This window comes from Canis lupus, chromosome 32 (genome assembly GCF_011100685.1).
Source record: "Canis lupus familiaris isolate Mischka breed German Shepherd chromosome 32, alternate assembly UU_Cfam_GSD_1.0, whole genome shotgun sequence".
In the NCBI taxonomy this organism is placed as follows: domain Eukaryota; kingdom Metazoa; phylum Chordata; class Mammalia; order Carnivora; family Canidae; genus Canis; species Canis lupus.
In genome coordinates this window covers 10,663,641-10,689,407 of record NC_049253.1, presented here as the reverse complement: position 1 = coordinate 10,689,407, position 25,767 = coordinate 10,663,641, and the positions used below count along the sequence as shown (strand labels likewise).

General features: G+C 36.9%; 1 protein-coding gene across 6 annotated transcripts in view; it reads right to left on the bottom strand.

Annotated features, from left to right (window-relative positions):
* The window catches only part of COL25A1 (collagen type XXV alpha 1 chain), a 444,588-nt gene that overhangs the window by 77,671 nt on the left and 341,150 nt on the right, over positions 1-25,767 (bottom strand). For all 6 annotated transcript variants that reach the window (XM_038581926.1, XM_038581929.1, XM_038581924.1 and 3 more), the window contains exons 12-15: positions 25,626-25,670; positions 7,977-8,030; positions 5,689-5,715; positions 3,241-3,285 (exon numbers count right to left, since the gene is read on the bottom strand). In XM_038581926.1, coding sequence (XP_038437854.1) covers positions 3,241-3,285; positions 5,689-5,715; positions 7,977-8,030; positions 25,626-25,670 — 171 coding nt within the window. The remainder of the gene's footprint in view (positions 1-3,240; positions 3,286-5,688; positions 5,716-7,976; positions 8,031-25,625; positions 25,671-25,767) is intronic.

Genomic DNA, 25,767 nt, shown 5'->3' with positions numbered 1-25,767 from the left:
AGGAGCAGAGAGTAAGTAACCTAACCAACCTGGAGGTGACTGAAAGGCTGCCCCAGGGAGGGAAATGACTTATAACTTGAGGTCCCAGGGAACTGAAGAATAGAAGGTAGAGGCAGGAGTGGACAGACACAGTATGTTAACCTGAGGTGACCAATGTGCCAAGTTAGAGAAGGCCCCTTGCCGGGGGTGGGGAAGCCCCTGGAGATAGGACTTCACATGTGATTTTAAGAAGAGACGATTTGATGGTAGCTCCAAGTATGGGTGTGGCTTCCAGAAAAGACGAGAGGATGCAAATTAAAGATGCTATGTAGGCATAAACTAAGAATGCAGTGTGCTTACATGAATGGAGACTGAGGGAGCAGAGAAAGTGAAGGCACAGACAGGTCATTCCAAGACAGGGAATGTGAAGCTTCTGAATCAACATACAATGAATTGTGAATAATACAGTGGCATGATCAAGCCATTCAGCTTGCTGCACACACACCTACTTTCAAGTTGGCTGAAAGAGATAACAAATGCGTTTCTACATTTGTCGGTGGGATTAATGCTCCAAAGAGCAGAACCTAACGTTTGCATAGTAACTCCACACATGATTGAAATCATTCTTTGGAGTGTGACTCTCAAGCCTAGAGAGTACTGCAGTTGCTGGCCACGGACGAAACACAGCCTATTGGTTTTTACAGTTCCACAGCATTTCCAGATGACCAGTCTGGAAAGGTTTAGATTGTTTTACCATCCAAAGGCACTGAGTTGGATCAAAAGGAAAAAAAATCCTATTAAAGTGAATCAGTCAATGATGTAATTTACTACATCAATGGCAGAAAAAAAAAGCATATTTTGATTTTACATCTCAAACTTGGTAAATGATGAATGAGTTTCACATACTGAAACCAAAGGCCATGAGAAGAGTATTTTCAACATACTGGAAACAAATTATATGACAGAAGCAGGAAATGTTTAAAAAAACACATCAAAAATTATATTCCAATTACAGCATTCTCAGGATGAATGCTACAGGTCAGATTACATATTATATGTTACAGATTCCTATTTACAATCCCCTGTTTAGGCCCATTGAAGGTTTATAGAAATGATTTCCGTTTTAACTGAACCATTTCTTGTACTTAATTTCAGTTGACTAATAAAAATTTTTGATAAAAAAGAAAACAACCAATCTAGTGGATTTCAATTTCCATGTGGTAAGAAAGCTAACATTTATTGAGAGTTTACTATGTGTGAGTCAGTATGGTAAATGATTTGCATTAATATAAAAAATAAGAACAGTATTCTTTTGAGGCAGACTTGGCCTTTTCAAAGAAAAATGTTGCTTTACTACTGGAAAATTGAATTAAAAAAATGTGTGATTAAAGAAACAATTATTGGCCTACATTCCAAACATGAAACTTTAAAAATCCATCTTCTAAAGCATAAAATTGTCTACAGAAATCCACACAGGTATAGTTCAGACTTTTTTCACTTGAAAAAATGGCTCTCTGTTTAGAAGATTTCCTTTCTTTGAGCAGACTGTCAACTAAGGCCTTCAGACCAACTCCAGCTAGCACCTGTTTTTGTGTGGCCCATGTGCTAAGAATGTTTTTTATATTTTTACATGGTTAAAAAAAATCAAAAGAACAATAATATTTCATGACACATGAAAATTACATTAAATTAAAATTTCAATGTCCAGAAATAAAGTTTTATTGGAACATAGCCATACTAGTGTGTGTACATGTTGTTTACGGTTGCTTTCACACTACAAGAACAGAGTTGAAGAGTTGTCATAGAGAGACCACAAGGCCCAGAAAACCTAAAATATTTATTTTATGGTCCTTTACAGGAACTTTGCTGACTTCTGGTTTTAAGTATAATCAAGAAAGTTAAATATAATATCCAGGTTTATACATCTGGGGTTTAAAATTCTGACTTTGAGAGTGATTGAGGTGTATCATTGGTCTTACTAAATATTAAGAATATTCATGCCATATTTGATTGCAGCATGTTAATTAAATTTGACAAGTATATAAAATGGGTCTATAGGAATGGTTTTCAACTAGAAGTGATTTTGTCCTCCAGGGGCCACTTGGCAATGTCTAGAGATAGGTTTGGTTGTCGCAACTACTAGAATCTAATGGGCACAGGCCAGGAATATTAAACATCCAAGAGCCCCCACAACAAAGAATTATCTGGCCCAATATGTCAATAATGCTGAGGATGGGAAACCCTGGTCTACAAGAGACAGAGGGTCCACTCTAATTTCCAGACTGCTCCTTGAATACAAACACAACTGCTACTTGGTGACATTAATTCATTCCTACCACCCATGCCATATTTATATTAATATTTATAAGAATGAGAAAGATAAATTTCTCTTTATTTTATGGGGATGCTTTTATGACTAACCATTATCCATCTGTACTGTAATAATTTCAAAGTGAAATATTTTTATCCTCAACTCTAAGCTTAAATGAATAAATCTTTTTTTATTACTCAATTACTTAGCTTGATTTTAATGAAAATCCAACTATTCTGTTTTCATTTTCCTAAAATTTTTCTTAATTCTTTACAGCACAAGTGAAGTGAAATACCCTTCTTATGCCAGAGATGTCTGTGAAGTATGAATCCAAACAAAAGCTATAATGATAGATGGGGAGTGGGTGATGAGAAGATGTAGGAAGATAAGCCACAAGACCACTGTAATATAAATACTAACAATGCTTTAAAAGGTGTGGGGGGGGGGGCAATGTAAAGGCTGACAAAGTATCTGGATTTAGTAGATTTCAAGTTAAGGCAAATTTTCAAGATTGCATTAGAGGCTCTAATCAAATGACATTTACTTTCAAACTTTTAAATTTCATCTCAATCCTGTGACTTGTCTCCCCAAACTGGAACAAAAGGAATCACTTTAGAAACTTTATTTTTATATCTCTGAGTATGAAGGGACTCTATATGAATAAATGGTTTTATTTCTTTAAAGCCATATTACTGCAATCCTAGCTACACATTTTCTAGAATTTGTGATATACCATTTTACTTTTAAAATATTTAAATTTGCAGCTTGGAGCTTGTGGAATGATCACCTATATAAGCTAGATATTCAAATGTTTTCTAAACTTGTAGAATTATTTCTGATCTTATCATATTAAACTACTACCACTCACCTCTCTCAAAATCTTCCATTTTCACTTGCATGATATAACATTTCTTGCTCATACACATCTTTCATATTTCATAACACTGTACCTTTTCGCCTGTGTCACCTTTGGGACCGTTCTCTCCAGGATCTCCCTAAGGGGGGAAAAGTGATACAGTAAAATATATTGGTGACATTACATATAGTAGCTTTCATTATTTTAAGTTTGCTTTCCTGTGTACTATATATTAAAATCTGTTGCAAATGTTCTGCAGAGCTAACATATTTTCACTTGAGCAGCTGCCTGATATCAACTAGTCTAAAATTTATTACAGTGAACATAGGTGAACAGTTTTAAACTAGTCTGTGATAGGGCAGCCCCAGTGGCGCCTGCAGCCCGGGGAGTGGTCCTGGAGACCTGGGATCGAGTCCCACGTTGGGCTCCCTGCATGAAGCTCGCTTCTCCTTCTGCCTGTGTCTCTGCCTCTCTCTCTCTGTGTCTCTATGAATAAATAAATAAAACTTTTTTAAAAAAATAAACTATTCTATGATATCAACAGAAAGCAATACTTTCTCTGACTTCTAATAGCTCATTCTGGCACTTAAAGCCTCCTTAACTCTATCTCTTTTCTACTCAAGAAAGCCTTTTTCCTAACCATTCTCTCTACATGCCACATGCCTTACGACCTCCTGCCATTCCTGACACCTAGGCTTCGCCCGCCGTTTTCCTTTCTCTCTGTGCAAATCCTACTCTGTCTGAGTTCAGCTCAGTTCAAATCTCCAGGGTTTCACAGTGCATGACACAGCCCTCAAAACTGTGGACAGAAGATTAATTTATCTGCACCTATGTTTTACTTTTGTGAAATGAATGCTTTATATTTTATTTGAAAACTCTCTTTTTAAATTCGAGTAAAGGAAATTGGAGAGTTCATGCTTTCTTGGTTATTTTTGAGATTTCCTGTGCTTATTCCCTCACTGACATCTCCTTTCTACCACAAAGCAATGTGTTAGAAAAAAAAAAAGTCATTCGCTCATTATCCATGCTTTGATTCCTTCAATGCTGAATTCTTTAAGTCTTTACAGCATGTCATAGTGGAAACATCATGGACTTTGGCGCCAGAGAGACTGAGCCCAGCTCCAGCACCTACTGGGCAAATGAAATCCTCCCTACATCACGTTTTGCATGTGTAACGTAAGGGCAAGAATGCTTTATGGGGTTACAAGAAATAAACAATACGCTGTGTGTAAAACAACTGATGCACCATAAGCTGTTAATGATAGCCGTTAGCAAGAACAATGCATTATTGTTCATAGATTCCATAAGCTGGAATGCCCTTCTGTTTAGCTTCCTAAGAGGTCACTTTTCCATCATTTAAAAATTTCCTATAAATAAGAGATAAAGTACTCATGATCGTTTCCCTGGAAGAGGGAAGAGATGTGCGGGAGAGAGACTTACTTTTTTCTCTCCATTTTCTTATTTCAAATAACTATGAAGCTAACTTGCTCATAGACATTTGTCTATGATGACGGATACACCACAGCAGCCCGGGAGCCTGAGCTGCTCTATCTGATGAATCCCTAGAACGGTGCCGGCACTGATCCTTTTCCCTCCTTAATTTCTATACAAAAGAGTGATCTTATGACTAATTAATTTCAAGTTAATAACAATGAACTGGTTGGATGCCAAATAAATGTACTGATGATCTGTTATGAGGGAACTTTGACAGGCAGCCTATTAGCATACTTTTTAAAGGATTGCTTGGAAATCCTTTATTAAAAAACAAAACAGAACAAACTTCCTTGTTAGGAAGACTGGCTGAGAGCGGTTACAAAGTGAAGGGTTTGACGGGGCCATGTTCGTCATTTAAATAAATGTGACATTTAAATAAATGTCTTTTTAATTTTTGGTTTACAGTGCCGAAAAATACAGTTACATTCAAGAAATTTGCTGGATCTTTAGATCTACTTTTTGGATTAGAAGTGATAACATTAATTTGTTAGGAAGATCACTTATAAAGAGCATGAAGTAGTATCTTGGCAGCTTCCTACGCAGGCAGCACATTTCTCGAGAGTTATTAATGTAAATCGCATGAGAACCAGGAAAATTAGCACCATGATATGCACAGAGAGCCTAAAAATAATCAGGACGCCCCAAAAGTATTCAAGAAGGACGTCTGTGAGAAATGTAACATATGGCACTCCCCTCCTCCTTTTGTTTCTCTTTTTGCTTTTTGAATGGAATTATTTGTGGGGCAATTTGCAGTGTATTTGTTGCAGGTAAACATCTGTCTACCTTTAACTTAGTGACCTTAGAAGCAGTAGGGAGTGATGTGGACACTTAGAAAAGCATTGGCGTGTGGCATTACCAAGTAGGCAAAACAGAAGTTCTGCAGGTCTCCTTTTATAATTAACAGTTTGACAAGAACAGTGGTTGTTATATCTATATCTATGGATCAATATTTATTACTATCTAGTCAACCATACTTATATACAGTTCGGTTTGATTTCTCTTTAGGGGGATAAAAAAGAGAATTATAGGCAGAATCACTCTTACTTACCTTTTCACCTTGATCTCCAGGTTCTCCCTGAGCAAAAGGACAAAGATTGAGTGGCACATTAAATTATAAAACACCCAATTGAACAACACCTAACAAAGTCAGATATTGAACATACTAAGTCAATTATGTGTGACCCTTTCTATTTTGGCAATATTAGAATTGCTATATTGAAAACAAATGGTGAGATGAATTTCCTGAAGAATTGGGCCTGGATATGAATATCAAATGTAATCTTAATTCTTTACTTTTAAGGGACTAAAGAAAGATATTTCAGATTATCAGCCGGAAATCAGCTTTAGGGGCATTAAGAACAATGTGGTAGCAATTCAATGTCTTGAGTGGCTTCTTAGTTTTCAAGTTTTTATTCTTCCCAAACTCAGAACCAGTAAAGTGGGCTAGCACATCCTTTCATGGTCTTTTATTCAAAGCAGCCTCCTGTGTATAGATTATTTCAGGGGTCTGGAGTCTGCTTAAGTCCCCCAATCTGTCTTCTTTAAACATGATCAAAAACCGGGTCCTGAATTTGGACCCCTTCACAGTGTCATGAACTCTCTTTAACCTCCTGGTAACCAGCATGTTCTCAATCAGGTATATTCCAGGAGGCATTGGTACCTTTAGGAAAGAGACTAGAATGGGGCAGAGTTGAAGTGAATTTAGGAGAATGTCTTTATTGAAAATGCTGACCTGGACAGTATGAAAACTAAAATGCAAAATTGTGCTTTGCAGAGAATTCTTATTTTCACTTTACCCAGGAAGGCACAGGTGAAGGAGCGGGAAAATTCTAAAGTAAATCATACACATTATGATAATATTCCTCTTATGAAAAGCATTAGTAAGTGTTGCCATGAGGTCAGGCTGCTTAAAAAAATGGTTTAAGATGATTATTGTGTTTTTTTTTTTTAACTTAAAAACCACTCGAAGTCAGTTTTGAGGCAAGATTCTTCATTTGCTGGGACTCTGTCTCACCCTTTGGCTTTCTGAATTTCTGGCCACCTTTCAGTGCTCAATATCCATCCTGATGGTTGCTAGGCAACAGAATAGCACTGAGAACATGCCTTAGCCGTTAACTCTTATCATTTGGCTTTTTAGCATGGAGCAAAAGAGGGGAAAAGACAGGAGAATGGCTGTAGTCCCAGAAGGAATATTTTCTTTCCTCTCCTGCAGGACAAAGGACAGGTCTATAAATTTTAGGTCTGTCCTAGGCGCCTGTCAATAGCAATGTGATCTGTAAAATCAGCTGACAGGCATCTGTGGGTACAGATACACACTAGCACAGCTGACAGGATTAGACATTAGCTATGTACTTCAAGGGATGTTCACTCATCAAAGGATTTGGGATTTGTCTGTCTGGTTTAAACAGTTTAAACTGTCACCAATCTTTTTATATTTAACAGATTCATTTGTTCTTCAAAAAACAAAGAAAACTTGCAATGCCCCCAAATCCTCATTACATTTTTTCCCTATTTAGTAATTCAGACTATATCCATTTTTAAATTTTAAACACGCTACATCTTGGGGTGCCTGGTACCCAGTTGGTAGAGTATATGACTCTTCATCTAGGGGTTGTGAGTTTGAGCCCCATATTGGGTGCAGAGATTACTTTAAGAAAATAAAAATCTTAGGGACGCTTGGGTGGCTCAAGGTTGATGGGTGAGTGTCTGCCTTCAGCTCAGGGTGTGATCCCAGAATTCTGGGATCCCCTGCTGCACTAGGGTCCTTGCAGGGAGCCTGCTTCTCCCTCTATGTCTCTGTGTCCTTCATGAATGAATAAAGTCTTTAAAAAAATAAAATGAATGAATAATAAAAATAAAATAAAATCTTAAAAATCAAAACATGCCACATCTTTGTTCTTCATTTAATTAACCAGTTATGTTACGTAAGTGTTGGAGGTGATCAAATATTGAAGAAAGGCCACAGTGGCATTGTGAGAATCATCTTTAGTAAGTCTTATAAATATTATGAACATTTTAGGAAGTGTGGATATGGCCTACATTTTAATACACTCACTAAGTGACAAAATGACAATAGTCTTATTTGAAATATGGGCTTTTTCTCATGTTATTGAAGTATCCCAGAATAAAGATTTTGATCATATTTATTTGTTTTTCTGCAAATGAGAGTCACAAATATAATTTGGTCATTAGTCACACTTTTATACTGTTGCATATTATACTACTGACAAATATTCCATCCAAGTAAAACCAGTGGGACCTAAAAAAAAGTTATAGGTTACAATTTCATGAAAACTCAACTCTCAAATGATTCTGCTTGGTTTCATTTGTACTAACCTTTGGCCCTGGTATTCCGTTTTGTCCTACTGTTCCAGGCAACCCGGGCTCACCCTCATGAAAAAAATAGATACTATTAAATAAAATAGACAAAATCCATAAGATATATATATATATATAATATATATATATATCATCTGTTATATATATATATCATCTGTTAAATAGAGATAAAATGATATATATATATATATCATTAGAGGATATAACTATCCAATAATGCTCTAGAAGTAGAAAAATAAGTGCCTACTAGTATAAATACAAATGAGTTCATTTGGTTCAAAATTCTATGTGCTAAGGACCAAGGATAACATAGGGTTAATTTCCTTTATTCAGTCTTTTCTCCATTAAGAAAGCTGAAGCAACTTACCGACAGAAATGAGTATCTAGCATGGTATTGGGTACCTTGTAGGCAATAAGTAAATATTTGTGGAATGAATTAAAGACATCTGAAAATATAAGCTCTCTTGATGGAGAACTTTTAAGTGGTTCATCAGCTCAGGAAAATAAAGACTAAATCATTATATTTATGAGACTTAATCTAACAAGTATTTCCAAATCTAAAGCTTAAAGAACACACACATCTTTGAATTCCTACAAAATTAGACACATTTGACACAAAAGTCAAAAATAAACATGGCTTTGGCTTCTCAATTTCATGGTAAAAAATAATTAGAATAAAACATTCAGAACTGTGGCTCTCATTGTCCTATGGAGTGATAGGCTTTTGGATGATGTTACTAGGTCAGAAAAGTTTCCCATCTCAGAAAGACGAGGTTGTATAACAGTTTTCCTAGGCTCTGAACTAGCAATTATTTTCCAAAGAGGAGAAGTCATGAAGTGCCCAGAAGCAAAGGTGAGATAATCTGGCTCTCAATGCTTCCATGTGGCTCAGAGTCATATCAACCAGAATTTCATTTTCATTTAAAAACATTCCCAAAGTCATTTACAGTGTGCACCAATGATGGGACAGCTTTCTTCTTTTCACTGAGGGTAGTAAAGTTGCTCTTTAATTGATTTAAAAAAAAAGACTATTTTTAGAACAGTTTTAGGTTCACAGCAAACTTAGTTGATTTTTAAGTGTGTTTTCTAAGTCACCTACAGGGCAGAGACTGCGCCATTTTAATATTTGTGCTCTCAGCTTCGAAAACATGTACATTAATAATAGTACCATATTTAAGGTCCAGGAATTTTACATTCATCAATTCATTTAATTCTCACAAATTTCTATGATGTATTTTTTATCTCTATTTAACAGATGAAGAAACTGTGGCACAGAGAGGTTTAAGTAACTTTTCTAGATTCACACAACTCTAGCCAAGATTTCAACTCTCATGATCTAGCTTAAGAGGTTGTGCTCTTAATAGTAGATACATTCCTGAATGAATGAAAGCATCTAAAAACTGGGAGAGAATTCATGGGAGTATTTCTATTCTCATTATCATTTGGTTTATACTTCTCATTTATAAATGACCTTTCAGAATGTATAGAAACCTGAATTAAATATAACTTATATAAAGATGATTTAGGTATACCTCCAAGATAAACGAAGAATATGAAGCTTACGTTATCCTTCTAGAAGAGCAAAATAATATTTTACTCCTATATTGGTGTATTATAATTGCTAAAGTCTTAACTTTCTGGAAGAAATTCTGCTTTGTATATAAAGTTACACTATAATTGTAACTCTTGCACTTTCCTTGGATAAATGGCAAAAATGCTGAGAGAAGAGCAATGGCCATTATAGGAAAATTTTGACCAGCCATTTGTACATCACAAAGAGTAACAAGTTGGAAATAGAAAATGCCCTGAAAGAGGACTATCATTTACTCTGCAACAGAAGAAGAGCTATCAAGTCTGCTCTCTTCAAAGAATCCACAACAGGATGCACTAATATCATAACTCATGGTTTAATGCAAATAAGAGATGCTGCCAGGAAACAATACAAACTTTGTTTAGACTTTCAAAGAATAACCATGGTAGCCAGAATAATAATAAAAAAATGGTTAAACCTCTGGAACTGAACAAAGTACATGCCGTGATTCTGAAGCAAGGAAAAGAGACATTGCTTAGGTATCTGGTTAACATCCTCCTTAATATGTGAACACTGAGAGACTAAAACTTGATCCCTTTTTAAAATGTTTATATATTGTTAAAATAATCTTTTAACATAGTAGGAAACAAACAAATGCACCTATGGTTCTATCACCCTTATAATTATTTTGTCCTGTTTCCGTCTAGTCTTTCTTATTTATGTTTACGTGTTTTCAAGCAATTGTAAGCTTATTACATAGTTTGACACTCTGATTTTTTATTTTTTGATCCTACATAGTTGTTTTCACATGGTATTCATGATTGTCTTGTGAATGGTTTGATTATCTTCTAACAAAGTCAGGTGTGATCATATGTTTAATCTGTCCCAAACAGAAGAATACTTGATTGTTGCCAATTTTTGCTATTAAAGATAAACGAAAAACCCACCTTTGTAAATATTTTGAAATTGCTTTCCAAAAGGAATCTGAGTTTTATCTGCTTCAATCGGCCCCCACTCTGTGTTACGTTTTCACAACTTCATCAACATCGGATATCACAATTTTAATTATTTGGGGGGCAATTTTAATAAGCACAAATAAGAGTTTACTGTTGCCCAGTTTTACATTTATCACTCGTAAGGTTAAATGTTTTTTCACGTGTTTATAATTTCAATAAGTATCTCACAAAATTTTAAAGTTAAAATTTTGAAATTTTAATTTTAATTTTAAATTTAAAATGAATAAAGCTTTTTCCTGAATGAAGCAAGGGAAGAGAAAAAGAAGGAAAAGTGACAAAGTGACTCAGAGCATTTTACCTTTCTAATAAGTTATGTCAAGAAGAATATATTCAAGCTTATATTAGGAGGCCAAGGAGCATTCTGCTACTTTCCAACCTAGTTTGCCAGGTTGTGGGAAAGGAATGTTAAGGATGATGAGCTGGAGAACTCTGAGCGCCAAGTCTGAGCTATGGGATTCTGGAAGACGTTAATTTATTCAACTAAGATTTAGTGAGAATTTTCTAGCTATTGTACTCTGGGCTGAGTGTTTCATGGGATATAAAGATGAAATAGGCATGAGAGATACCTGTGCCCAAAGAGCTGAGTTTTGAGCCAGAAAAAACAATACATATAAAAATAACTTAAGAGGACATCTAATTGAGGTCACAGGATTTTTTTTTTTGAGCGAAGTTTTCTTGCACTTCATTAAATAAAGAAACATGAATCAAAAGGAGTGTTAAAGAAGAATAAACCATGTGTCATATAGTGTATTAATATTTTCTGGTATATGAGCATAAAATATTATGAGTCCCCTTCAAATAAAGTTACAATGACATTGCTACATAATGTAATAAAAATATACATATGCAGAAAAATCAGAAAAGCAGAGACAAAAAAATGACAATTAGGTTTCATGTGTGTGTAGAGAGTCTCCTATTTGTTAGAGAAACTGTTCATCTATTTCCGAATGCATTTCACAAGTACTGAAGGATATTCCAAAGATAGTAATAATGAAAAAACAGCAGCTAACATCTTTACAGGTAGATGATAGGGTTCTCTCTCTTATACTTTAAATTCTAAAGTATTCCCTGTGTATTACTCAAATATGATGATGTGTGTGTTTAAATAAGTTGTACTGACCTTTAGGAAAGCCAGCTTGCTACTTTGTTTCTTTCTTTGTTCCTTCCCTTCTCTCTTTCTCAAACCAAATGCTCTTTAGAGCTCTAATGTAAGACATCCCTCAGGACTTTTACAATTATCTCAGGTATGCTAATCAGGGGCAACTTGAAAGAATACTGAAAGATAGGAAGGAAGGTAGTTGTCTTATGAAACTGAGTGCTAACAGGAAATAGGTCATTTAGTGGTAATATTGCTGCCTGAGGGCAATTGTTTTCTATTCTGGCGATGGGAATTTACAAGGAGTTGTAGCTTAAAATTTTCAGCATAATATAGTTTTACATTCACTTGTCAAATCAGATTTTGTTTCTTTTAAGTACTGCATCTCAAAAAGAACTCATCCACACAGAAGAGGAAAATAGCTACAAGGAAGGTGGACCAGCAGTGGATGGAAAGAGTAATAGTGAGCAGAACATGATATCAGTCTTTTTAATTTTTTTTCTGGAATTTTCAACTCTTCCTTAGGTTTATTTATTTTTTAATTTAATTTTATCTTTTAATTTATTTTATTTTTTAATATTTTATTTGAGTATAATTGACATACAATGTCACATGAGTTTCAGATGTACAGCTAGCTTAGTGATTCAGATGCAGCTTCTCTATAAGTTATGGTATGCTCACCATGAGTGTACGTAGCATACAATGTTATTATAAAATCACTGACTATATTCTCTATGCTGTGAACATGGCATCGGTCTTAAGGTTGTTCTTCTACCTCTGGAGTAGGGGGTGTTGGTGTGTCCCCGTAATAAAATAAAGACTAATGGTCACTGCCATCTGAAACATTGAGTGTGCTTTTTTCCTGACAGTGACAGTGCACAGAGGAATCTCAGTGGCTTGAAGGCTGAGCAGGACTGGCCTTTAGTCCTCTTCTCCAGGAAGACATGGTGGAGGTGCTGGGTGTCCTTTTATAATGCTTGGGGCCACAGAGGCTTTGGCAGCAATTGGGTAAATAACATTGGTAGAGGAAGATTATTTGAAAGCAGCAAGGCACCCAAGAGGGAGTTCTAGATCCAGCTCTGGGGAAGAGTCAAGAAAATGGGTTTTTGCTCTCCATTCCTATTTATTCTCTCTAGCTTACTTTAGTTTACTAATTTTCTACTCTGGTTGTCTAATGGCAAATGAATATGAACACTGGGTTGGGCGAAGGTAGGAGGTACAAAATGACCTACGTATTTTGAAATGTATAGAAATGCAGCATTTTATGACACAATAAAATAAAAGTCCTAGCCCCAACCTTTAAGAGCTATTAATGTTTTGGAAAAAAATCACTTGTCTTTTTGCACACCTCTCATGGCCTTCAGCCTTAGCTCAAATGTCCCCTTACCTTACTACAGGGGTTGCCTGGATACCCCACCACCACTTCCTATGCTCACTACCTTACTGAATTTTCTTTATTGCACTAGTTACCACATGAGGCATACTTTTTTTATTTCAAATCTGTCTCCCCTACCAGGAATGCCAGATTTTAGAACTAAAAGTATAGCATATCCACTTAAATTTTAATTTCAGATAAACAACATAATTTCTAAGTTACATATATCCTAAATATTTTTTATATATCCCAAAGATTGAATTGGACATAGTCATATTAGAAATTAAGGGTTATTTATCTAAAACTCAAGTTTAACTGGGCATCCTGTATATTATTTGATGACCCACCTCTACCCTCTCACTGCCCTAGAATATGAACTTTGTCTACTTTGTTCACTCCTCTTTCCACATCTCCTGGAAACTGTACCTTACATATAATAATTGTTAAGTACATATATGTTGGAAAAATGAATGAATACAGGAGATGCATATACATAAAGCCCACATGGAAATGTAAAACTCTGGTAGGCTTGGTGAGAGACTAAGATAGCAAGACTTTTCTTCTGGGAAACTAGAATATCTATAAGCATGGTTGCAAGAGATGCCTCTTTGTCTCAGCTACAACAAGGCAGCATTGGTGAGAAAAGAGAAGGGGACCCAGGAAAAAGATGGGAGACATGTTAATCTAGCAGTGACACCTACAACTCAGGTAGGTCAGTCTGAAACATTTGAACTGCAGAACAGAGGAACAGCTCAGGGTACAAGACCAGCAGGGTGCGTGGTGGGGAGGAGTCTCCGGAAGGGCCGGATGACTTGAATGAGAACTGTCATGGCTTCCAAGGGGTTCATGCCCTTGAGCACCTCCAGGACTCTCCCAGGGGAAGGGTGGATGCCTAAAGCACTGAAGGCTGCCACAGTTCCGTGTGGGTACAGAGACTGCGCCTTCTATGTATTTCCAATATATTCTTTCATCGGCTCCTTCCTGCACCCCCAGAAGCTGAGGCCATGCTGGTTAAGAATTATTGTGTCTTCTGAAGTTCCCCCAAGACCCTTCATGAACTCACCCTAACATCTGCCCCACCCCAAGCAGAAGCACTCACAAAACAGTGAAATATTTTAGTTGGAAGGAACCAAGTGAGTCATTCTTAAAAGATGAAAAAGCACATTCAGAGAGTATTTTTTCCAGAGGCAAATACCTGCAAAGAGCAGATGTAAGATCAGAGCCCAGGTCTTCCCATTCCTCATCTTGTGTTCCTTCTATTTGAGCAACTTGTATCTAAAAAAAACCCTTATTCATTTTTATTATGTTTGTTATCTGTTAAATTTGAGCATGAAAGAGGAAAGTGACTTCAGGAAACCTCTGGCCTAATCTCAGGTTTTCCACCTCTGGTCTTGTGACATAGAGCAAATTGCTTAAGCTTCTGTGGGACTCAGCTTCTCTATGAAGTGTGTGCAAGTAGATTAAATGCTTGCTCCCCCCCCCCCCCCCCCCCGCAAAAGGATTAAGATTAGGTTTTATTATTGCTTTAAATAGGTACTTAGAAAATTTTACTGAACTCAAATTCCCAACATAATATTAATATTATTACTATTTGTTGCTGTTTTTAGACTCAGTATGTTGCCTGGTGATTCCTTATTCCTCAGACACCTGATTAGACTTGGCTCAAGGCCCAATTTCACAGATGAAGGGAATCGAGACCTGCTCCACTGGACTCCTCTGCTGGGGTTCATCTTGGTTTTGCCCCACACCAATTCAGATGGGTCAGTCAGTTCCCCTCACCAATTGCCTCCAGAACTCCACTCTGCCAGGGTCTCTTATGAGCTCAGGATTGAATATCTGGTGTACCTGGGAAGATGTCACATCACAGGACAGGCAGCTTTCCTCATCTTGCTGGCTTTCATCTTGCCTTTCTTCTTCCTCCTCTCCCTCCTAGACCACCCTAGGCATTCAGCTTCACTCTCTTATGTAATGGGAGGTAGTAGTTTCTAAAAGGCTGCTGCTTGCATGCCCAGTCTCCAAGTCTTTTCCTTCTTGCCAATAGGCAGAAGAGGCTTTGTAACTTGGCAAAAGAGAAACCAGAAAACCTGGGTGACTGAGTTTGGTTATATGTTGGAGAATCCGGCACCCTGTAGAGGGCTCTGTTTTGTTTATCTAATCGGCAAAACCCCTCCCTAAAATTAGAATCCCTCTGTCCATATTAGTAATACGAATACTAATGAGTAGAAAACCGGCAGGGCTTTCAGCCAGGAGCCTAATAAAAACATTCTATTTCATATAATTTACTGAAATGGGTCTTAAACTGATTAGGGTTGTAACTAAACTGAACCTAGTAACCAAACCTTCATTGTGCTTTTAAAAAAAGTACAAATGTGGGCAGCCCCAGTGGCCCAGAGCTTTAGCAACCTCTTGGCGGTTTAGCAAGGCATGCCTCCTTGGCCCTGTGGACTCCTCACTCTGTGGGGAGGGTCACACCATAGGAAGGATAGAGGAAGCAAGATGAGAAGTACTGCTTGCCTGAGTCTAAGGGAAACATTATCCAGTATTTCCTTTTTAAATAACTTATGAAAGGTGCCCAAATGAGCAAAAACCAACCAGAGAGCATGATGCCACAGAAGACTGTCTTTTCTATGTGTGTGTGTGTGTGTGTGTGTGTGTGTGTGTGTGTTCACCATGTGTATGCTTCTGGGGAAAAAAAGATATAGAACAAAGACTTATGTTTCAGGAAGAAATAATAAAAATGGATAAAGTGGGTTATGTGAAGTGGAAGACTTTCTTAGGGACTGGGATAAGTCAGATACAACACAGTTCTGCTCCCTTGTGTTACATGTATCTCTTCTGAATTAGAGAATTAGTGATTCTTGCAACTTTCCACGTGACTGGGGTTGCTAGAAAAGAAATTGCAGTGGCAGTAGCTAATCAGAATCTGACATTTTCCAAGCCAGGGGAGGAGGGGGAGCCCATGACCTCTCTGTTCCCTTTTACAAAGGAACTCCAAAGTTTTGTGGGATGTTTGGGGGAAAACACTCACTCACTCTCTGCATGTTGATATGAAAGAAGGAAGCCCTAGGCTTCCCATGGGAAGAGCAGGAGCTAGGATGAGGGCAGCAAGGAGAAAGGGTGAAGAGATGAAAGAATCTGGATTCTTAGGGATGAGGTTTAGTTGCCAGAGCAAAGCAAAGTTGAAGCCTGCATTAGCTTTCAAGTTCCGGGATCAATAAATACCTTTATTTTTAAAAGTGGTTCTGTTAAGTATACTAGGACTGGCAACATAATGTACCTTTAATAGTATATCCATTATTTAAAGTTTTAAAACCCAGCTAATTTTTTCTTTCCTAAAGCATAGTCCTTATTGATAAATCTATGTATGTTTGAATGATAAATTATTTTTTTCTCTTGGGAAGAGAATGTGCCTAATTACTAATAGAAATGTTAAGTGGTATGTCCAGCTGGAAAAATTCTAAAGATCAGTGAAGAGTAGTAGAATGAAATAATAGTTCTTACTAACATTTGCTTTTACACCCAGGAGGCTTCTGAGTCATGGAGGTTTTTTTTAAGATTTTATTTATTCATTAGACACAGAGAGAGAGACAGAGAGAGAGAGAGAGGGAGGAAGAGAGAGAGAGAGACAGAGAGAGAGACAGAGACAGAGACAGAGAGAGGCAGAGACACAGGCAGAGGGAGAAGCAGGCTCCATGCAGGGAGCCCGACGTGGGACTTGATCCCGGGTGTCCAGGATCACTCCCTGGGCTGAGGGCGGCACTAAACTGCTGAGCCACCCAGGGATCCCCTGAGTCATGGAGTTATTAATGCCCCTAGTACAGACAGGAACATAGTCTAATCTTACTTAATGTTTTATTTTAAAATATTTAACATACTTAAATGAAGTTACATCTATCACTTTACTTTTTCTTTTTTTTATTTTTTATTTTTTTTTTTAGATATGTTTTTTTTAAATTTTTATTTATTTATGATAGTCACAGAGAGAGAGAGAAAGAGGCAGAGACACAGGCAGAGGGAGGATCAGGCTCCATGCACCGGGAGCCTGATGTGGGATTCGATCCTGGGTCTCCAGGATCACGCCCTGGGCCAAAGGCAGGCGCCAAACCGCTGCGCCACCCAGGGATCCCTCACTTTACTTTTTCTGATTAAACTTTGAGGTACTATTTTATTCCTCCGTTGATAAGGCTTAGAGAAGGTAAGTAACTTGCTCAAGGTCATATAAACACTGAAGAGCAAAGCTGGGATACTCTGAATTTAAGATCCTCATTCTTTATGGTAGAAGCAGAGTCATGTGCAGTGAGAACACATTGCCTGGTTTTGAGCTGAACTCCACCACAAGCACCTTGGTAACTCTGGGCAAAAGATTTATCCTTTCTGTGCTCCCATTTGCTCATTAACAGAGTAGGGATGCTAGTTCCCACCTCCTAGGATTGCTGTGAGGAATGAGTAAGCTAATATGCACACAACACTAAAGACAGTACCTGATAGTAAATGCTGAATACAAATTAGGATTTATTATATACTGCACTCTTCTGTTCTCTGCATTGGGCAGAGAAGACAGAGAATCCTGAAAGAAATTCAATTTCTCATAAATTAATCCCACTGAAGCTGTTTGGCAGTTGGAAAATGGTTACTAACTGATTGGCAATGTGGCCTTGTATCAAATGGTAGGTAGATTCTAATACATTGGTATTGTCACAATAAGTTATTTCATTGAAGGTTTATTTATTTATGAGAAAGCATGAGTGGGATGGCAGAAGGGAGAGAGAGATAGAAAGAGAGAGAGAGAATCTCAAGCAGACTCCGTGCTGAGCATAGGGCTGGATGTGGGGCACCATTCCAGAACCCTGAGATCATGACCTGAGCCAAAATGAAGAGTTGGGTACTTAACCAGCTGAGCCACCCAGGTACCCTTATAAACTTATTTAAAAAAATTTTTTTTAAGATTTCATTTATTTATTTGACAGAGAGACAGAGACAGAGACAGAGACAGAGACAGAGACAGAGACAGAGAGAGAACAAGCAGGGGGAACAGCAGAGGCAGAGAGAGAAGCAAGCTCCCCCCTCAGCAGGAAGCCTGACATGGGGCTCCATCCCAGGACCCTGGAATCATGATTTGAGCTGAAGCCAGAGACTTAACCAAAGGACCCACCCAGGCACCCCTGCAGTCTTCTTTTTAATACAAGTTTCAAAATCCAGAGTATCATTTAGAGGTCAGAGCTAATGATAAAAGAAAGGCTTTGTGGCTTGCACTGATTTAATATTTTAGTGGTCTTAAGCTTGGAGAGAAGGTAGAGCATGATGAATACAAAAGCCCTATAATGGTCGATAATATGGTGTTTCAGAAACCAAATTCTAAGACCAAGATCATCTGTAATTTGATCTATAAGGTACTGCACCAGAGGGGTAGTTTCTCTCTCCTTGCCAAATGCTGCTCACCTGTTAGGGCACACCTAAAGTCACCTACCCATTTAGAGAAGCATTGCCAGGCTCTGTCCACCAGGCCAGGCTGCCTGTGCTTCTCTGCCATAGCTCTTAACAGAATTGTCATGTAATAGGCTTTTAGCCTAACTGTTCATTTAAAGCCCCATCCCCAATTAGGCTGGAAATTCCATGAGGACTGAGAGAGCTTGAACGTCAGTGCTCAGATGGTGCCTGACACTTGGTAGTAAGGGCTGCACAAATGACTGAAAAAAATCAAGTGAATCAGTGGACCCATTTATGGAAAGTTTTCTTTAAGAAAGCTTTCCCAGATTACATATGCAATTGAGTCAGATCTAGTAAATCATATTTTTGTGATCCCTCCTATAAAAGATAGTGTCTTTTCAATTAGAATAAGTGGACTTAAAAAAATAAAATAAGTGGACTCGATGATATCATAATTCAACCACATTTGCTTTGTTGTTTGTTTTCGGACAGCCTGTGAGTAGCTTGCCTCTCTCACATCCCTGCCCCCAAGAATCCTTTTCCCTCAACTTTTTATTCTCCCGCCACCTGATATTTTAGTAGAATAGAATGATAGCTATTATCAAATTCTATAGTAACATGGCTAAATGAAGTCGGGGGAAAGTGGTTTAAAAAAGAAGCTTTACCATACTTGATTTATTTCAAGCCAACGTTAAACTACCTCTTTTTTTTTTAATTGTATTTATTTATTCATGAGAGACACAGGGAGAGAGAGGCAGAGACACAGGTAGAGAGAGAAGCAGGCTCCATGCAGGGAGCCCGATGAGGGACTCGATCCCGGGTCTTCAGGATCATGCCCTGGGCTAAAGGCAGACACTCAACCCCCGAGCCACCCAGGTATCCCTAAACTACCTCTTATAACTAACTTTTGATGCCTCTCTAAGGGAAGTTAAAATTAATTACATAAAGAATGGAAATATTATTTGTCTCACTTAACAAGTAAAACTGAGTGAAAAGTCTCTTAAAGAGTAAGCATGTATATGAAAATGTCTGAGAATGTATGAATCACACTTAAGGATACAGTGATTAGACTATAAGAAATGTTCTGTAATAGGAAAATGATGGTGTTTCTTTTCTTTTCTTTTAAATTCAATTAGATGGTGTTTCTTTTGGAAGAAAGAACATATCCTATTCTTACAGTGACTAGAGAAAAACGTCATGTGTTCTGAGAATTCTAATGTACATTAATTACTAACTTTAGAAGATAGAAAAGCTAATAAAAGTAATTTGTCTCAACTTTAACCTGCAAAATGATTGCACTGCTGTAAGATACTTTCCCTGAACTATTAATTAATCTTGGATCAGAAATCAATCACTTCATTTACTCTTGATATCTTTTCTTAAAGTCTAAAACCAGAAAGTCACAACTAGGAGTACCTGGGTGGCTCAATCGGTTAAGCAGCTGTCTTTGGTTCAGGTTATAATCCCAGAGTCCTGGGATCGAGTCCCACATTCGGCTCCCTGCTCAATGGGCAGCCTCTTTCTCCCTCTCCACTGCTTGTGCTCTCTCACACGTTCTCTCTTTCTCTGTCTAAAATAAATAAAATCTTTTTAAAAAATCTTTAAAAAAAAGAAAGTCACAACTATATTGGGTAATGGGACCACTTAATAAATTCTGCTACAAGAAAATTTTAAGCTAACCAACCCAGAAAACAAACAGAACTATACCAGATTCAAATCCTTTGGGAATTTAACTCAGACTGCTTAATGACAGAACCAAGAAAAGAGTGTACTTAGTTGTTACAGTAAGTGAATCAAGAATAAAAAACACTGCATTCATTGAACAGCCCACTGAATAGACTTGAATAAATAGCTTGACCTTTGGAAGCCTGAGAGCTTCAATTTATCTGCTCTCTAAATACACATACAATAAAAATGCCATTAGAAGTATGCTGTGAGGATTAATGTCAGTGAAAAATTGTAAGACCCATGGATAAGAGATGAAAAGGAACTCTAAATACCATAACTATAAATTAATTAAAATTTAATGTTCCTTAAAAATCACATAGCTGTCTGGGATAGAGTCATAGATGAGATGTTAACTACAGTCTTTATTTATATTACATTTTGAAGTTTTAAAAATAATAAATTCTAGAAAATACTTGAAAAATACATGAATAAGATCTTATAATATTTATCACCTGCTTTGAAAACAATCCCAAGACTCTGGGGCCTCAGAAATATTCTAGCTTGTTAGACAAATAATTGATTTTTAATTCTGAAAACCTTTATTATTATTTTCATAGTAACAAACAGACAAGGGTGTTAACTGCACCAATTAGATTTTTAATGTACCCTGTCTCTGTCCTCAGATCTCCTCTTCAGTGGTATTTGCATAGTACTGGGCATTGATTGTTATTCAAGTAAAGTGTCATTACGATGATTTGTTTTTATAGGTGCCACTTAATGTAAAAGAATAAAAAAATAATAGGGTTCTAATAACGTTTCATAAAAGTTGAGATTTTTAAAGTTCTGATACACATGTATATACAAAAATCATAGATAGCAACTAATTTTGTCAAAGGATTCTTCAGCTTAAAAGATGGTTCTACTACAAACTTATTTTTAAAAGCTTCTACTTTTCCAGTATATCTGAGAAGCAGGGTTTAATTGACAAATATTCAGATACACATCTCTCCATGTATACATGTGGGTGTGTTTGTGAAAAAGAGAGACAGAGAGTAATAGGGACCCCTGGGTGGCTCAGTGGTTGGGCACCTGCCTTTGGCTCAGGTCGTGATCCTGGGGTTCCAGGATCGGACTCCCTGCAGGGAGCCTGCTTCTCCCTCTGTTTCTCCCTCTGCCTGTGTCTCTGCCTCTCTCTCTCTGTTTGTGTCTCTCATGAATAAATAAATAAATCCTTAAAAAAAGGACAGAGAGTAATAATGAATAATGGAGCATAAAATGTTAATTATACATTGAATTTAACAAGATCTATCCTTGAGAATTACAAAATTTTTGTGTCCAATATAATTAGCTAGGGAAGAAGAGGACAACATTTCAGATTTTTAGGTAAGACTTAGTATTAAATCTACCCTAATTGCTTTGCGCTGGCAATAAATCCAAATCATGAAAACAACAGCTTTCAGAATTGGGAACAGAGAATGCTAGAAGCTGGTTGAATCAAAAATAAGACATTGGTGACTTTTCTCTTAGAAACTTAGAAATAAATTAGTACAGTCCCTGGTCTCATTTCACGAACGAAACTTCCTTGAAGCCCAGACAGGAAAAGGCTCTTTCAAAGGCTGCACGTGAGGTAGAAGAGCACAGAGCATCCCGATTCTAGGACAGCACTGGAGTGAATGGGGAAGGAGTCAGAGGACAGAGGAACATTTTACTTTCCTGTGTAATTTTACATATTCATATTCTTCCTATAATGATTCAACTGCCTTCTGCTCCCTGTGTGAGGGTAAACCCAGGGCTCATTTGCCGAAACTCTTACAGTGGAATACTATTACTACAGACACTTAGTAACATATTGAGAATCTATAGCATTAAGTTCACTTTAGAGATATTATCTAGTTAATACTGCAAGGTCTGTATTTATATTTTACACCTGAGCTGTCGAAATATTATATAACTTGCCCAGATGAGAACTAGGATCTGACTCATTCTCTGTCTGACTACAGAGTTCACACCTTTTCCTCCATACCACGCTGCCTTCCGCATTTCACAGAAGATGCTCAGGAGGAGCCCTTTATAGATTATGATGCCAGAAAGAGCTAGATAGCGGTTTAATGGCATGTTACTGTTTATGTGAGTCCTTTCTCCTAATACAATCTGAACAACCGGAAGACCATTACAAAATAAGAAAAATTCAGGTTAGCAGTCAAAGTAACCCATATTTGGAGGAAAATTAAAAAAAATACATCACTACCAAGTTTATTGGCCAAAGCCAATCACCAATCTTGTCTATCTGAATGGATGGAAAACAAAATACTTAAAAAATATTTTCCTTTCTTTTTTGTAAGAGAAAAATCCTTCTATTTTCTAGTTGTTATTTGATATATTTCTGATTCTTCCTTAATCATTATCTGAAAAATATTTTCTAAGCAACATATTTTTGTTTGGAAAAGTGAAATTGTAATGTAGAGAAAATGTTTTCTTAAGGCAGTATGAGGACATTTAGGTACTTTAAAAAATTATGTCACTCTAAGTTCTTTTCTTAGAAAAACAAATTGTAGAGATCCAAAACACATTTCATGTGCTTAAGTACAGAATTACTACTCTATTTCCAGCTTTGTTTTTACTGTCTATATGACCTGCTGTTTCAGTGAAGGACTTATGGCTTTTGCACTTTATTTTCCTAAAGATGATACAGCAAATATGACAAATGTTAGATAATGACTGTTATTAACACAAATTTCATCCACAAAGTTTTAGGTTAAATTCTATGGAGTATGAAAAACAATCTTAAATTACATTTTGCTAATACCTCCATAAAAGCGTGAAATTATTTAGCTTCCCTAGGTCTTCTAGAAAACACTTTAAAATGCCACAAAGATGTATACCAAGACATAAAACTGCAAATATTAACTGTCTGTTTCCTTGAAATATAATTTAAACTTGGTGAGTAGGATAAGAAAATGCCACATTCCTTTCCCTTGCTAAGGAAATTGCATATTTCCTTTGCAAAAATAAAGAATATGCAGTCTTCATAAACATGTATGTGACAGTTTTAAAGTTGTTTTGCTTCAGGTTAAAGGTTTCTATAAATTTTCATGATTGTCCTAAAGTTGAAAAAAGAAAAGAAGCAAAGAAGAAAGAACAAAATATTAACCTTAGGTGTACCAGCTTTGTTCTTCATCAATGTTAAAAACATTTCTCATATCCACATCTTGTCCTTTCCAAATATTATCTTGACCTATATAACCTTAAAATTCATCTTAGGATGAATATACTTCCAAATGTTTATATTTCCCTCCATGATCTGCAGTTTTCTAAATAGAAAGTTAATCTTCATTCTTTACCAGGATTTGCGAAGCAAACAGACATGCATTTTATTAAGTGGCAAATAGAGCAGTGACCTGGGCTGTTCACTCCTGAGGAGTACGAATGTTTGGTTTGTGGACTAACGGATACCATAAGCCTTGGTTAAGGACATCAAATTTCACTGGGAATTAAGTAATTCTGGAAGCAAAGAATCTTGTTTAAGATATAGATTAATCAGTACCCCAAAGATGCAGATGCAGTGAAAGACCGAGACATCTGCACCCCAATGTTTATAGCAGCAATGTCCACAATAGCCAAACTGTTGAAGGAGCCTCGGTGCCCATTGAAAGATGAATGGATAAAGAAGATGTGGTTTATGTATACAATGGAATATTAGCCATTAGAAACGACAAATACACACCACTTGCTTCGATGTGGATGGAACTGGAGGGTATTATGCTGAGTGAAGTAAGTCAATCGGAGAGGGACAAATATTATATAGTTTCATTCATACGGGAAATATAAAAAATAGTAAAGGGAATAAAGGGGAAAGGAGAGAAAAGAAATAGGAAATATCAGAAAGAGTGACAGAACATGAGAGTCTCCTAACTCTGGGAAATGAACAAGGGGTGGTGGAAAGGGAGTTGGGCTGGGGGTTAGGTGTCTGGGTGATAGGCACTGAGGGGGGCACTTGACAGGATGAGCACTGGGTGTTATGCTATATGTTGGCAAATGGAACTCCAATAAAAAATATACAAAAAAAAGATATGGATTAATCAAATTTCCAGAATTTCACTAAAATGAAATGGAGGGAAAAATTTAATTATAAGATCACCACTATCATAAGGGATTTATGTCTGTTTACCATTCAATCCTCATATTGACCCTAATTGGTAGAAACATATTGTCTTCCTTCTACATATGAAGAGACTGGGCCCAGAGAATTCAAGGACTTTGCCAAAAACCATGTGGCCTGTAAGTGGCAGACTCATGCTTTTTGTTAGCTACTCTGTAGGTTTTATGATTGTTAATACCTTATTGGAGAAGAAAAGATGGACAAGATGGGAAAGGTCACTAGGAGGTCTATTCTGTCTGTAAATATTGGGCTCCTTATGATTCCAGAATTTAATTCAGAATGCAGAGATTTAAAATTCTCTTTTGGGGCAGCCCAGGTGGCTCAGAGGTTTAGTGCCGCCTTCAGCCCAGAGCCTGATCCTGGAGACCCGGGATTGAGTCCCACGTCGGGCTCCCTGCATGGAGCCTGCTTCTCCCTCTGCCTGTGTCTCTGCCTCTCTCTCTCTCTCTCTCTCTCTCTGTGTGTGTGTGTGTGTGTGTCCCTCATGAATAAATGGGTAAAATCTTAAAAAAAAAATAAAATAAAACCTAGTTAAAAAATAATAATAATAAAATTCTCTGTTGAACACAGGCTGATGGGTCATAGGATTTTATAGGGCTAGTCCAAGAACTCTGACGGAGATAAGAAAGTCCCTAGCTCAGCTTCCTGGTTGCTGGTAGACTGGTTTTGTTAGCTCCTCCTATAGCTTTCCTCTTCTCTGTAGAGGTTCCAGGTTGAAAAGCCAGTCAGCACTGTCAGGGGAACACATATAGAATAGCCGACTCACCTGTGGGATGCTGCTGCTTTATCCAACCAGTAAGTATGTTGCAGAAATAGATATAACCACACACATAGATGTCTATGTAAGTTATGGGGTTTTCTTATTTAATTTTCCCCCTCATTATTAACAGTACAATTAAAGAGTACTACCAGAGCTTGGCAAGTCTATTTAAATCCTAATTTTTCTTAACAGTAGAAAGAGCTTGCTTCTGGATTCAGATTATGCCAATAGGTTCCTTCTGTAAGGATATTTTTTGTTAGTGAAAGAAATAATACATGTCACTTTGCCTTGACAAGAATAAACTGGAGTGTGTTTTGTCTATCACAATTAATGTTAAACACAAAATTTTTCCTATTCCATGTATATTTATAAAAAAGATCCAGTTGTATCTCCTACAAAATTTATCAAAATAAAATGGAAAATTTTCTAAGAGTTTCTGACTACTTAATGCATTGTTAAAAATTAGTTTGATCTTTTGCACCATAATTTCCCTGCATTTCAAAAGTATATATAGTGTTTTTACAAGTATACAAACTTTTTACTAACATTATTGACTAGAATAATTTTGTAATTTTAATCCCCTTAAATGATCAAATATGTTCTATACAACTTACCTTTTGACCATTCACTCCTGGAATTCCAGGTACTCCAACAGAACCCTAAGAAGACACATGATTAAATTAAGCAGATATAATCACAAAATATTTCAATTCTGAATCTGTAGTAGTAATTATGTCAGCCATAATTTCACCTTGC